General features: G+C 40.8%; 1 protein-coding gene across 1 annotated transcript; it reads left to right on the forward strand.

Moving 5' to 3' along the window:
- Positions 1-2,662: 2,662 nt before the first annotated feature.
- LOC113444702 (prosaposin-like) lies at positions 2,663-10,761 on the forward strand. The gene is made up of 7 exons (XM_026713558.2): positions 2,663-2,802; positions 3,624-3,719; positions 4,708-4,891; positions 6,897-7,102; positions 7,708-7,788; positions 8,451-8,549; positions 9,863-10,761. The coding sequence occupies exons 1-7, from the start codon at positions 2,695-2,697 to the stop codon at positions 9,896-9,898; spliced, it is 810 nt and encodes a 269-aa protein (XP_026569343.2). The 5' UTR covers positions 2,663-2,694; the 3' UTR covers positions 9,899-10,761.
- Positions 10,762-12,213: the final 1,452 nt, after the last annotated feature.

Below are 12,213 nucleotides of genomic sequence, written 5' to 3' on the forward strand. Positions count from 1 at the left end.
GCCCAAGTGCTCTGCCAGCAAAAACAGGCTCCCAAGCTCCATTTTTGGCTCCCACAGCCGCCTCCTCCATTTTCACTGGCAGAGAGTTGCAGGAGGCTGTGGCAGCAGAAAACGGAGTTCGGGAGTCCGTTTTCGCTGGCAGAAGCACCACGAGCCAGTCCTACGCTGTTTCCAGGTTGGCCCTGTGGGCCAGATCTAAGTACCCCATGGCTGGATCCGGCCCTCGGACTTTGAGTTTGACAGCCCTGTTCTAGACACACAACTGGTCTTTTAAAATCGAGCTGGACTAAAACTCTTAGTTTCAGAAGACTTCCAAGGTCCCTCCCAGCTCTGATTGATTGAACTTTTAACCTGAATGACACAACCAAGATTGCTACCTATTTTTGAGTGCTAGGAGAGGAAAACTAATGCAAGAACCATTGATGTTAAAATGCATCGATCAGGAGATTTAAGGAACTGGTTGCTGAGCAATAGAATATATGGTATTTGCAAAACAAGGCTCAGCAAAGCAGTGGTTAAGTGAGCAATCATTTGGGATTACCTTACCAATATTGTATTTAGTTTTGTATCTTCCTTTTCACATTTATCTAGAAAAGTGGCACTAAGGCTTCTCTCTATGATCCTGAAGTCTTTATCACTGTGCTTCTAATATTTGGTCTATAAATAATTAGAACTTGCTTAAAAATGATTGAGCATCAATTGCGATAGGTTGTTCTAACCACAACACCGTAATCTTTAAATGAATAACAGTGAGGGGCTGGTTTCAGATGGGGGATAGGCATGCCAGATTTTATTCTGAAACAGTTGCATAACGAGGACTAGTCAAAGGTGTCTAATTTCTGAGTCAAAAGGCAAAGCAATGTCCATTTCATCACCCCATTTGTACCCAACGATGGGACTGTGATTAAATCTCATTTCAAGGGTGGTGGAGGGATAATAAAGTCCATTTGTAGACCACCAGGATGATGTCCTGAGGCAAATACTCAAAAAGTAGAAGACCAGATTAGGGATACTTTTGGTCAGCAGATACAACCCCCTCATCCTGAAGGGACAACCACTACTATGCCTCACACTGCCTCGTGGTTGGCTGGGCTGAGCTTCATTGTGATCAAATGCCGTTATGATGCCAATGTGATCCTTCACAGTAGATGAAGGCAATTTGTATTTGAGGGAGGGTTGCAGCCTCTGATCATCTCAGCTTTGTTTTCTAGACATATTCTTTTAATTTTCTGTTCTGGTGGCAGAACATGAAAAGAATCTGAGAGAATAATCTGATGGAATAAGGAAGACTCTTGGTTAATATGTGGCATTTTTGCTCAGCCAGTAGAATTTAAGTGTTGAATATTTGTCTCATTGTCTTTTCTTTTTCTTTTCTCCTCACCTCTGTTTGTTTGACCACAGGATACGGTACGTATGCTTTTCCATTTCAAGTTTTTCAATGTTGAGCATTTTTGGGGTTAAACAACGGCAAACAGTTTTGTCTGACTGAAAAAAGCTTGGGGTTTTGGGGGAAAAAGAAAGCACAGTAGGTAAATACTTCCTCTTTGCTGTTTCCAATAGGAAGGTAAAAAAGAAGCCTTCACAAACTTCATATGTTAACAGTCTGAACATTGGGGCAGTTTACTGAAAAAAATTGAAGACCCAGAGTTATTTAAAAAAAAGAAACAGGATTATATTCTTATGACACCAGAATTAACCCACTGAATGGGGAACTTGCCTTTCCTAGAATTGGGGATTTTACTGATAATGCTCGATTCTCTTACCTCCCAGATACTTAACAGCTCCCAAAAGTTTTGCACAGTTTAATTTTTATCATTTTAAGAAAAAACGTCCACAGATCAACCTCTTCCTGTCAGTACAATTTCAGCAGGTAGGAAGACTCTACCAACAGGTGTGGTCATGTGACATCTATGAATGAAACCAAGATTTTCAGGTCTTTCCCCTTTTTTTAATTTTTCCTTCCTTCAGAAAGTTCTGGAGTTTTAAAAATTAATACTTTGTACAATTTACTGAAGCCAATCACCTAAACCCTGTAAAATTTAGCTAGCGCCTTTGATTAGGATTGCTCACCTTCAACCTGTTTAGTTAATTTGGAATTCAGTGCCTTATACAAACTCACATGGTGATCCCCACATTATCTGAACCAAGCCCATGTTCAGCTTTTTCTAATATCACAGAATCATACATTATAAAATTGCAAGAGATCCTGGAAACTGTCTTATCTCACTGCCTGTCCAATGTGGGAATCCAGTGATACTGCTGATCTAACAGATGGTCATCCAGCATTTGTTTAAACCCCCTCAATGAAGGTTTATGTTACAGTTTCCGTAGTCTTCAATGAAATGGCAGTAATTTTTTTTAAAAGAGAACCTTAACAGCCTGGGGTCTGTAGGCTGGGTTTAGGGTTGCAAAATCTTGCTTCAGTTGGAATTCATGCCATTCTAAGGAAACTATTCCCTAAACCAAAGGAGTAAAACGTGGGACTTTTGCAGCTTTCTATCTTTTTAAGGGACACACGTAAAAATTCATGTATGCTAACTTCATACAGTCATGCCTGTATATTAATCTGAGTATCACAGCCAAGTATCAAAAATAGCAAATGAAAAATCTTGATATGATTATTATGCAATGCGATGGCATTCATAAAAATGAAACATTAGCTTCTAATGGAACATTTTATTCTTCCAGCCACCAATGGGAATTTGCAAAAAAATTGGATTCTGTGACGCTACAAAATCAGAGCTCTTTCCTCCTTTGAGGCCAATGGAGTACCTTTCGGACTTATTTGGAGCAGTAGTTAAGGTATATATCTAACTATATATATATAAAAAGACAGGGTCTGCCGAAGGACAGAGGCTAATAACATTGTCCAAGCAAGCCATTGGACAATTAAGTATTGCTGAGATTTGCTCAAAACCAAAGCAAGTAGAATGTGAAATGTATCCTTGGATAAAATTGAGAACGGGAACAAAATAAACCGTGCGCTTAAGAGCATAGAAGAAGAAACAACTAAGAGGTTCAATAGAAGATTAGGGGGAAAAAAAATCTCTGAGACCTAAGGTGAAGGGCTGAAAAATACAGATGACCACTAAAAGGCAGGGAAAAGATACAGAAACTGACTCTTTGTTTCCATCTGGGGGTTGTCCATATTTGTGCAGCCCACGTATGGTAGGTAGCATCATCTTAACGATGGCTTCCACAAAGGACATCTTTAGGCGGCGTTAATCACTTCTGCTGATGCTGCCCTCCGCAGGTGACAAACGGAAAGAGCCTCAAAAATGTAAGAAGCATAATCCAGCTATCATTTAAGGATCTTTAGCAAAGGAGAATTAAACTGTAATTCATTCAAACATTTGAATTTTCTAGATTATTGTAGTTGAGAAGAAAACCGGCTAAAACCTGGTCACTTCTTTCTGTATCGATTGCCGAGGTCATCTTAATCAAGGGACAATTAACTAATTGCACAATGTAGTTTCTGTGGCCAATGAAAAGTTAGGATGAGAGCAATGCTTCCTGGTCATGCCTGTTTTACTTTTGCTTAGCTCTGGAAAATATGATATTATTACATTTGTTTTGCTTAATTCTCTTTCTCTCTCTCTCTCTCTCAAAACACCACTATATAGATAACTTCAGATACGGATAAACCTCATTTGGTGTGTGATCTTTGCAAGAAAGTAGTACAGCTGGCAGAGAACCTGGTGGAGAACAATAACACAGAAGTAAGAAAGATTGAATTAGTCTCTTCTTATGTTGTGGGAAGTGGTGATAGAGGGAAATAGCTTGAAAGGGATCTTCTGTACCCTGAGTTAATCATCGAAGCCTTCACTTCTGAGATTAGGAGAAGAAATGAAGACCGGAGCATGGAGGGGTTTTTTTTGACTTCCTCATGTTGAGCAAACAAATCAAAATGTGATTTTTGTTTCTATGAGGCTTCCCATTAGTCCAATCATAATACTGATTCTGGCTGGCTAGATGCAAATTATTTCTGATTTAGGGAAGGTGAAGAACATTTGAGGCGACAGAAAAATTAAGAAAAAAATACTCTCACATTTTTGCCACCTTTCCATCTGCTATTCAAGAATGACTAAAATCTTCTCTGCCTGTGAACGTTACTTCAGTAATTAACTTCACTTCTTTCATTTCTCTGTTACTGGAGGAAAAAAGTACAGGTAACCATTGACTCCATAATTGAGCTGGGAAATATAGTCGTAAGTCATGCTGGTCATTAAGCAGGTCATCCATTTTACAATATTTTGTTGTAATGGTCATTAAGCAAATCACGGTGATTTTTTTATTGTACTTTATTTAAGAAAGTTTATATGGCTGTCCATTCACTCTGTGACTCATTAAGCTTTACCCACAGTCATTAAGTGAGCCCCTTGTCCACAATAGTGGGGTGGTTTTTTTTGCCAGAAACTGGAAGTAAAAATACCAGTTTCCGGAAAAAACATTCAGACCAAGGATACTGCAAATGACCCTAAATGCGAGCCCTAGTTGCCAAGTGACCAAAATATGATCACATGACCAGGGGGGAGAACATGGCCGTTTGAATCCAGGTGGTAAGTACCATTTTTTTGGGGGGGGGTGTCTGTTGTAAATTGAGGACGACCTTTCATGACTCTCTTCTCCCTCATTTGCGCTCTCTGCAGGTTAGATGTTTGATTTCTTTTTAATCTGTTTTTTTTTTTAAATCTTTCTGTGTTTCAGGAGCAAATAATCCATCAGATGATGAACATTTGTTACATGTTACCTCATGAAGTGGTTCCCCAGTGCAGGGACTTTGTGAATTCCTATGGAATGGCGGTTCTCATTATGCTGTTTGATGCCACTAAGCCCGAATCCGTGTGCATTAGGTTCAACTTTTGCCCTGAAGATGTATCTCTAAGCACCAGTAGGTGTTTATGTCTGTTCTCCATCCTTTGCCTTTAGGATGGGAATGGAATTCCTTGCATTGGTCTTAACCTGTATTCATAGCACACGTATGACTTTCACAAAATCCATGTTCATCCATGAATAAAGGGAGTTTATGAGGAAACATCTATCTGTAGATTCCCTCACCCCCCAAAAACCCAGTGGTGGGATTCAAAAAAAATTACTCCTGGTTCTGTGGACGTAGCTTGGTGGGCATGGGCATGTGACTGGGTGGGCATGTTTTATTTTGTTTTTGCTTTTTTGCAGACCCCACCCATTTTGGGGGCCTTCTGGGCCTCAGAGGAGCCTCGGGGGGGGGGGCGTGTTTTTGCTCCTCTAAGGCTTCTCTGAAGCTCAGGAAGGCAAAAAATGGAGGGTGGGGGACTGAGCCATTTTTTGCCTTCCTGGGCCTCAGCAAGGGGAATCCCGGCACAGCTGATCTACGCACAGCTGATTGTCAGGAGGGGGGAAAAAAGAAAGAAATACCTTAGGAGAAATACCCAGGCGGGCGGGGTGAGCGCGCATTGGGCAGGAGGCGACTGGGTCAGGAGCGTGGCCAGCCGGAACTTACTACCAGTTCGGCGAGCCACACCAAATTCTTGCTACCGATTAGCCCGATTCCGTGCGAACCGGCTGAATACCACCCCTACCCCCACCCCATTCAGTCCTGTCTGATTCTTTGGATAAATGCAGTTTTGAGGGCAAGGTTTTTCAGAAGTGGTTTGCCATTGCCTGCTTCTTAGGGCTGAGAGAAAGTGATTGGCCCGAGATCACACAGCTGGCTTTATGTCTAAACTGGGACTAGAACTCATGGTCTCCCGGTTTCTAGCCTGATGCTTTAACCCAGGGGTCTTTCAAACGTGACAGCTTTCAGATTTGGGGACTTCAATTCCCAGAATTCCCCCTCCAGTCATGTTAGCTCAGGGATTCTGGGAATTGAAGCCCACAAGTCTTAAAGTGGCCAAGTTTTGGGACCCCTGCACTACACCAAACTGGCTCTCTGAGTAGATTAAGAAGCTGAAAAAGAAACAACCTGGAAATAGGCATGGCATACTTACTTCATTATTGCTGCCAAGTATGCAGACATACCCCTCCAAGTCTCCATGAATCAACATTGACATTGAATATGATTTCATCTTCATGATGGACTTTTCATGCTAAACAGACTCCCAGAGAAGCATTTGAAGATGAATAATAAATCATTATTGACAAACTCCATCTTTACGGGAAATGCTCCTAATTTTTCAGATCTCCCTGAAGGGGATATCCCCATGTATGAATCACTTTTCCCTGAATGCTTGGCTGCTGCCTGTTAAACCAAGGATCAGCAACTTGGGAGTTTCATATGCCCCACCGCCTCCCGCCCTCTCTCCACCCCCCTTCATTTTCAACTCGTGAGTAGTTCTGGATTGCGCTTCTGAAATTTGGTGTCAAAATAACCCAATTTCTGAAACGCATATTTTTAAAAGGAAAATATAGGAAATAGAATGGAAAAATATTCAAAATGAGTGAATGAGCAAAACCACACCCCAAATTATAAGTTTCTGACTTTCAGAGGAGAATATTTAGTGGGTTAGGTAGGGATGGGAGTATTTACCTTCCAGAAATCCCTTGCTTCAGTTCCCAAATTAAAACCATAAATATGGCCCAAAGAAAGTAGAAAATGTCCCTTTTGATGATCATGATATTAAACGAACCCCTTGTGCCTTTAAACATTGTTTAATCCTGTGCTAAACATCAGGGACAAACCAGGTGATGCATTTAGGCTTGTGTTGTATTGTTTTCTGAATTCATACCTTTAAAAATACTTCGTTGCAACTGCTTCTAATTTTGGTTTGTTTATTGGCTTTGGGGTTTTATTTTTTAACTTGTTCTGCCCTGCATTAGGAATGACTTCGAATATTTTAATTGTTATAAACACGTGTGTACAAGAACTAAGATGAAGTCCAGCTGTACACTCAAATGCTTATTTGTTTGTCGTTTAGAGAAAATAGCTCTTGAGGAAATAGCTCCTGAGAAGAACGTAGCCCTTGAGAAACTATCAGAAGTCAAGGATGGTGAAGTGTGTGAAATGTGTATAGCTCTTGTTAATTACATTGATGGTGAACTGGAGAAGAATAAGACACAAGTCCAGATTTTATCTTTCCTTGTTAAAGGATGCCAATTACTCCCAGAAGCTTTGGAATATCCAGTAAGTAGTACTGTGGACAAATTTTCAAGGAGTTAGGATACTATGGAAGAGTAAAGAAAGAAAGTGATGAACCTAGTTGTTTAGCTCTCTCCTCATCTTGTTAGGCATCGTAGAAAAAAAAGGAGTGTCCCCTAAATTAACCTCATTATGAGTTATAACCTTTCTGGAGAATTACAAACAATCTTCCAAGTGGTTGGAACATTCACATTAGTTGGGCAGTACTTGCTGAGCAACTTTTGAGAAGGTGAAATAAAATTAGTTGGGCAGTACTTGCTGAACGACTTTTGAGAAGGTAAAATAAATGCTTTGAGGTTCCAGATCAAGAAGAGACCAACAAGAGTTTGGGCAACCTGAGTGAAATTATTTGGGAGTTGGAAGTGAGGAACTATTTCCAGACCAAATTCTTTCTTTATGGTTCTTCAGTTGGGCTGGACGTCCACATATTGGGCATAATTTGGAGTATACCAGAATAAGGAAGGTTGCTCCAGTTATCACGATTTAGCTTAATTCATTGAATTGGTATGATAAAAGGTTGGGTTGGTTTTGAAGCTAGAGGACACCTCCAGGCACCTGCATTAGTTTTACTTCTTTTTGCTTTATGGCAGTGTAATCATCTGGTGATCCAATACGAACCAGCTGCTATCAATCTTATGGAAGAAATACTGCAACCATCCTTTGTGTGTGGGGTAAGTCACGTTGTAAAACTCAGTGGGCGAGCAGTTTAAATCCTATTTTTACAAAACCTTTCTTAGGAATAAGTGCCACAGAACTCTTTGTTTCAGAGTACTTGACTGCATGTAACTTTCCAGTCCTTGAAGGCAATCTTTTCTGGAGACCACCTAACTCCAAAATGAATGTGGGCAGCCAAATCAAAAATAGAACGCAATAATAAAGAAAACCCCAGGCTTCCAAATACTACTCTCCCTCTATAACAGGGGTGTCCAACCTCGGCAACTTTAAGCCTGGAGGACTTCAACTCCCAGAATTCCCCAGCCAGCTGGGAGTTGAAGTCCTCCAGGCTTAAAGTTGCCAAGGTTGGACACCCCTGTTCTATAATATACAGGCTGAATGTGAAGCGGAAGGAGAAGAAACAAGAAAGAGGGTTTGGAGGGAGATGGTGGGTACGGCCACCTCTCCGGATCTCTAATGAGAACAATCTGTCCTTTTAAGAAAGTGTAAAGGAAGAGGTGGTCAGATGGCCCTGTGAAATTCCAGTCCACGCAGCCTTCGTCAACAGCAAAATATTCTTTCTGTTTTATTGGGGGTGGGGGGGAGAGGGAATGTTAAATAGCTTTATAAAGCTCTTTCTGACAAAGTAATAATTCTAACAAACTCTTTTGCCGCACAGAAAATGGGGATTTGTCCTGAACCCCGTGTGGGAATGGAGGCCTGCTCCTGGGGCCCTACTTTCTGGTGCAAGAATCCTGAGACTGCAAAACAGTGCCAGGTAATCAAGTGATGGAGCGAGAGGAGGGAGAGGAGGAGAAGAGGGAGAGGAAGGAAGGAAGGAAGGAAGGGATGGAGGGACGGAGGGAGGGAAACTGACTTCATTTTTTAAAAACCATTTTCAGAGGAAGTAGAAAGAAGGCATTATTATTTAGTGATAGAAATAGGGATTTTTGCTCTTTTTCTTCTTTATAAACTAGTGCTTTCCTTTCTTTAGCCAAACATTGCCACAAAATGAAAAAAGCAACAAATAGCCCAATGTCATATACAAATCCAAGGAAGGAATAAAAAAGGAAACACTGGGAAAATAAGATCATAAGCATAGATTTTTTTAAAAAAAAAACATTTTTTGTAGCAGAATTCATGTGCGGAAAGAATTTCTGGACTAATGATAATCTCTTAATCTCGTTGTCACCTTCTTGACACACAATCCTGTGGATCCACCAATAAGATGCCAAGCATGGGATCACTGATGAAACACAGAACTTTTCTATTCGTCCAAAATAGCTTTCCTAGTTCTTTCATTACAAGAGGTCAAACTGCAAAGACATTTTTACGCCTACGAACCAATTCCCTCGTTTGGAAAGTAACCTTATACATATCAAAAAAGACGGGAAGGGGAAAGCATTATATTCACAATTTCAGGGTCTGTCGGAGCAGAAATCTTTCTTGGGTAGAAATGCTTAGATCTGGAGGACGTCTCATAGAAGTCTGAATAAGTATCATTCATTCTTCCAAAAATATATCTCTAGAATACGGGTAGTTTTCAACTTACAACCAAATTTTTGAGCCCCAAATTTCTGTTACTAAGGGAGACATTTGCTAAGTGAGTTTCGCTCCATTTTACACCCTTTCTTGCCACATTTGTTAGATGGATCACTGCAGTTGTTAAGTTAGTAACATGGTCGCTAAGTGACTCTGATTTCCACATTGACGTTGCTTGTCAGAAGGTAGCAGTATGACATGACTTTGGGATGCTGCAACAGTCATAAATATGAGTCCATTGCCAGGCACCTGAGTTTTGATCGTGTGACACTGGAGATGCTGCAGTGGTTTGTAAATGTGAAAAAAACGGTCATAAGTAATTTTTTTCAGTGCCGTTTGTAACTCCGGTCACTAAACCAATTATAAGTTGACAACTATCTGTAGTTTACTCCAATGGAAATCTTCAGCTTTTATTGAAAATGGGATAAAACAGAGACAAGTTGACCAATGCCTCTTGAACTTCAGGCATTTGTCTCCAGATTCTCAACTTTGTCTTTATGGTCAGTTGTGACATGAATTGAGAATGGCTATTTTATCCTTTCTCCGTAGGCCACTGAATACTGCAAACGCCACATGTGGAACTAGAGGAGGAGGTCCTAGCAGTGGGGAAACATTGAGCACATCTGGAAACATGATTTGGGTGAAAAATTGTGAGAATCTGAGTCTTGGCGGAAGCCCATCTTCCTTTCCCACCTGAAAGCTCTCAGCACCAAAGGAGGCCCACCCTTTCTTTTGCTGATCAAGTTCAGAATAATTTTTTTTCTTTGTTTTTGAGCTATGGTGAGAAAGGAATGTAGTTGAGAAGAAGCGGGGGTGGGGGGGGGCGGGGGGAGGAAAGGGTTAAGAATTTCTTGGGGTTGTGTTTATAATAGCAATAACCAATTTTAGGAAGGTAAAACAACCATATCGTCAAAATAACCAGAACGGGTCATTTATGCTGGGATTTTCAAGTGAATAGCAATATTGAATTTTGAAGGTGTCCTTGCACTTAAGTGGGGAGATGCTATAGGAAGTTGTTGATCAAAACAGATTAGAAGCAACAACAGCTGCAAAGATAGTGGATGTGAAAAGGTCTTCACAAAGGACATAAGTCCGAGCTTTTTAAAAAAATGTCAAGGAACATCTCTGCTACTTATTCTCAAGAAGCTCTGAGTTAAAGTAACGTAAATGCTAAACCTTACAGCTATTCTTGAAATGTAGAATAATGCAATGAGGCATTCCCTTCAAAATGCTTAGGCACATTTTATCAGCTGGAAAAAAGGGTAAATCAATGTTGATCTATTTGATATTGACTATCTAAATTGGCAACAGTACTTTTACAAACCCTCTATATTTTCAGATTGGATGCTAAATAAAACCTTGATCCTTGAACCAATGCATATGTTGGATTAACTTCTTGTCAGATTGGTGGCTGTATAAATTTGATAAATAAAAATTTATCTTGAAAAGCCATTTGTTCTTTAGCTGCTGAATAATCTAATACGGAAGGTCAAACTTGATTTCATTGAGGGCTGCATATGGGTTGTGTTTGACCTTGGGGGTCAGGGTGGCTGTTGGCGGGGTAGGTGTGGCCAGCTCAACATCACTCGTGTCGGGAACACAAGTGCTAAGGTAGGACTTCCCTCCCTTTCATTATAACCTTCCTTCCTTCCCTTCTTTTTCCTTCCCTCTTCATTTTCCTTTTTCTTCCTTCCCCTCTTTCCTTATTTTTCCTTCCTTGCTCTCTTTCTATTTCCTTCCTTCCTTCCTTCCTTCCTTCCTTCCTTCCTTCCTTCCTTCCTTCCTTCCTTCCTTCCTTCCTTCCTTCCTTCTTTCTTTTTCTTTCTTTTCTTTCTTTCTCTTTCTCTTTCCTCTTTCCCTTTCTCCTTTTCTGTCCGTTCTTGCATGTTCAAATGCAAAAGGGAAAACATTTCTTCTTTTGTTTTGTTTTTAGTTTGTTTTGCTAGCCATCTGCCAGCAAAAATGGAGCTCTGCGGAAAATGGAGCGTAGCCCCCCCCCGGCCTCTGTTTTCGGCAGCGATGGCCACCATCAGCCCTCTGCCAATGAAAACAGAACTCGAGGGGGGGGCTGCTGTCCCTGAGCTCCGTTTTTGCTGGCAGAGGGTAGTGGAGGCCGTCGCTGCCAACAATGGTTCTCTGTTTTCTCCGGCAGAGGCCCTGCAGGCCAGTCCTTTGCTGTTTCCAGGGCAGTCCCACGGGCCAGATCTAAGCACCCCATGGGCCACATCCGGTCTCCGGGTCTTGAGTTTGACACCCCTTGTCTAATCGATTTGCAGTCCTTTGGTACAAATAAAATCGTTTTTCAATGAAATCTACTTAAAACTTGTAGAGGAAGAAACGGAGAAATACCACTTGTTCGCATGTCAGAGAAGCCAATACGAGCAAATATTTGGGCTGTGGGGTACATGATTCTCCTGCCTGATATTCCTATCAATATTGTCCATATCTAGTCCTTTTCCAATAGCATACACCTGAATGTGACCCACGCTAGTTCAGAAGGTGCGGATGAGCATTATGAGGACCATCAAAATTTGTTACAATGAAGACTCGTATAGGAATTTGAAAAAGAACAGTAGATTCCCTTTACTTGTGTGTGCAGAAGTGACCATCTGTATGCACATCTTTCCCAGAGCTGAATAATTCAATATACTGGGTTCTGTTAATTAAAGATGCAACTCTTTACTTACTTTCCCGGAAGAAGTGCTGCAACAATTGACGCTTTCATAATATCATGAGATGCTAATTAGTGAATGAAGGAAGCAAAGTTTCCACTTGGAATTCTGCAGATTTCAGGAAAAAAAAAACCCACCACTGTTGGGGAAGCATTACCCAAGCTTTCTCCTAATTAATGGATATCTCTGCTTTCTCTCAATCTTATGAAACACACAATGAAAGAGAAG

This window comes from Pseudonaja textilis, chromosome 4, assembly GCF_049901715.1.
Source record: "Pseudonaja textilis isolate UNSWEBS1 chromosome 4, rPseTex1.2, whole genome shotgun sequence".
Taxonomy (NCBI): Eukaryota; Metazoa; Chordata; class Lepidosauria; order Squamata; family Elapidae; genus Pseudonaja; species Pseudonaja textilis.

Coding starts and splice junctions, on each gene's coding strand:
- LOC113444702 (XM_026713558.2), top strand. CDS start 2,695: ATGGGAATTTGCAAAAAAATTGGATTCTGTGACGCTACAAAATCAGAG. Junction 4,892..6,896: donor AGATGTATCTCTAAGCACCA/GTAGGTGTTTAT, acceptor TTTGTCGTTTAG/AGAAAATAGCTCTTGAGGAA. Junction 7,789..8,450: donor AACCATCCTTTGTGTGTGGG/GTAAGTCACGTT, acceptor TTTGCCGCACAG/AAAATGGGGATTTGTCCTGA.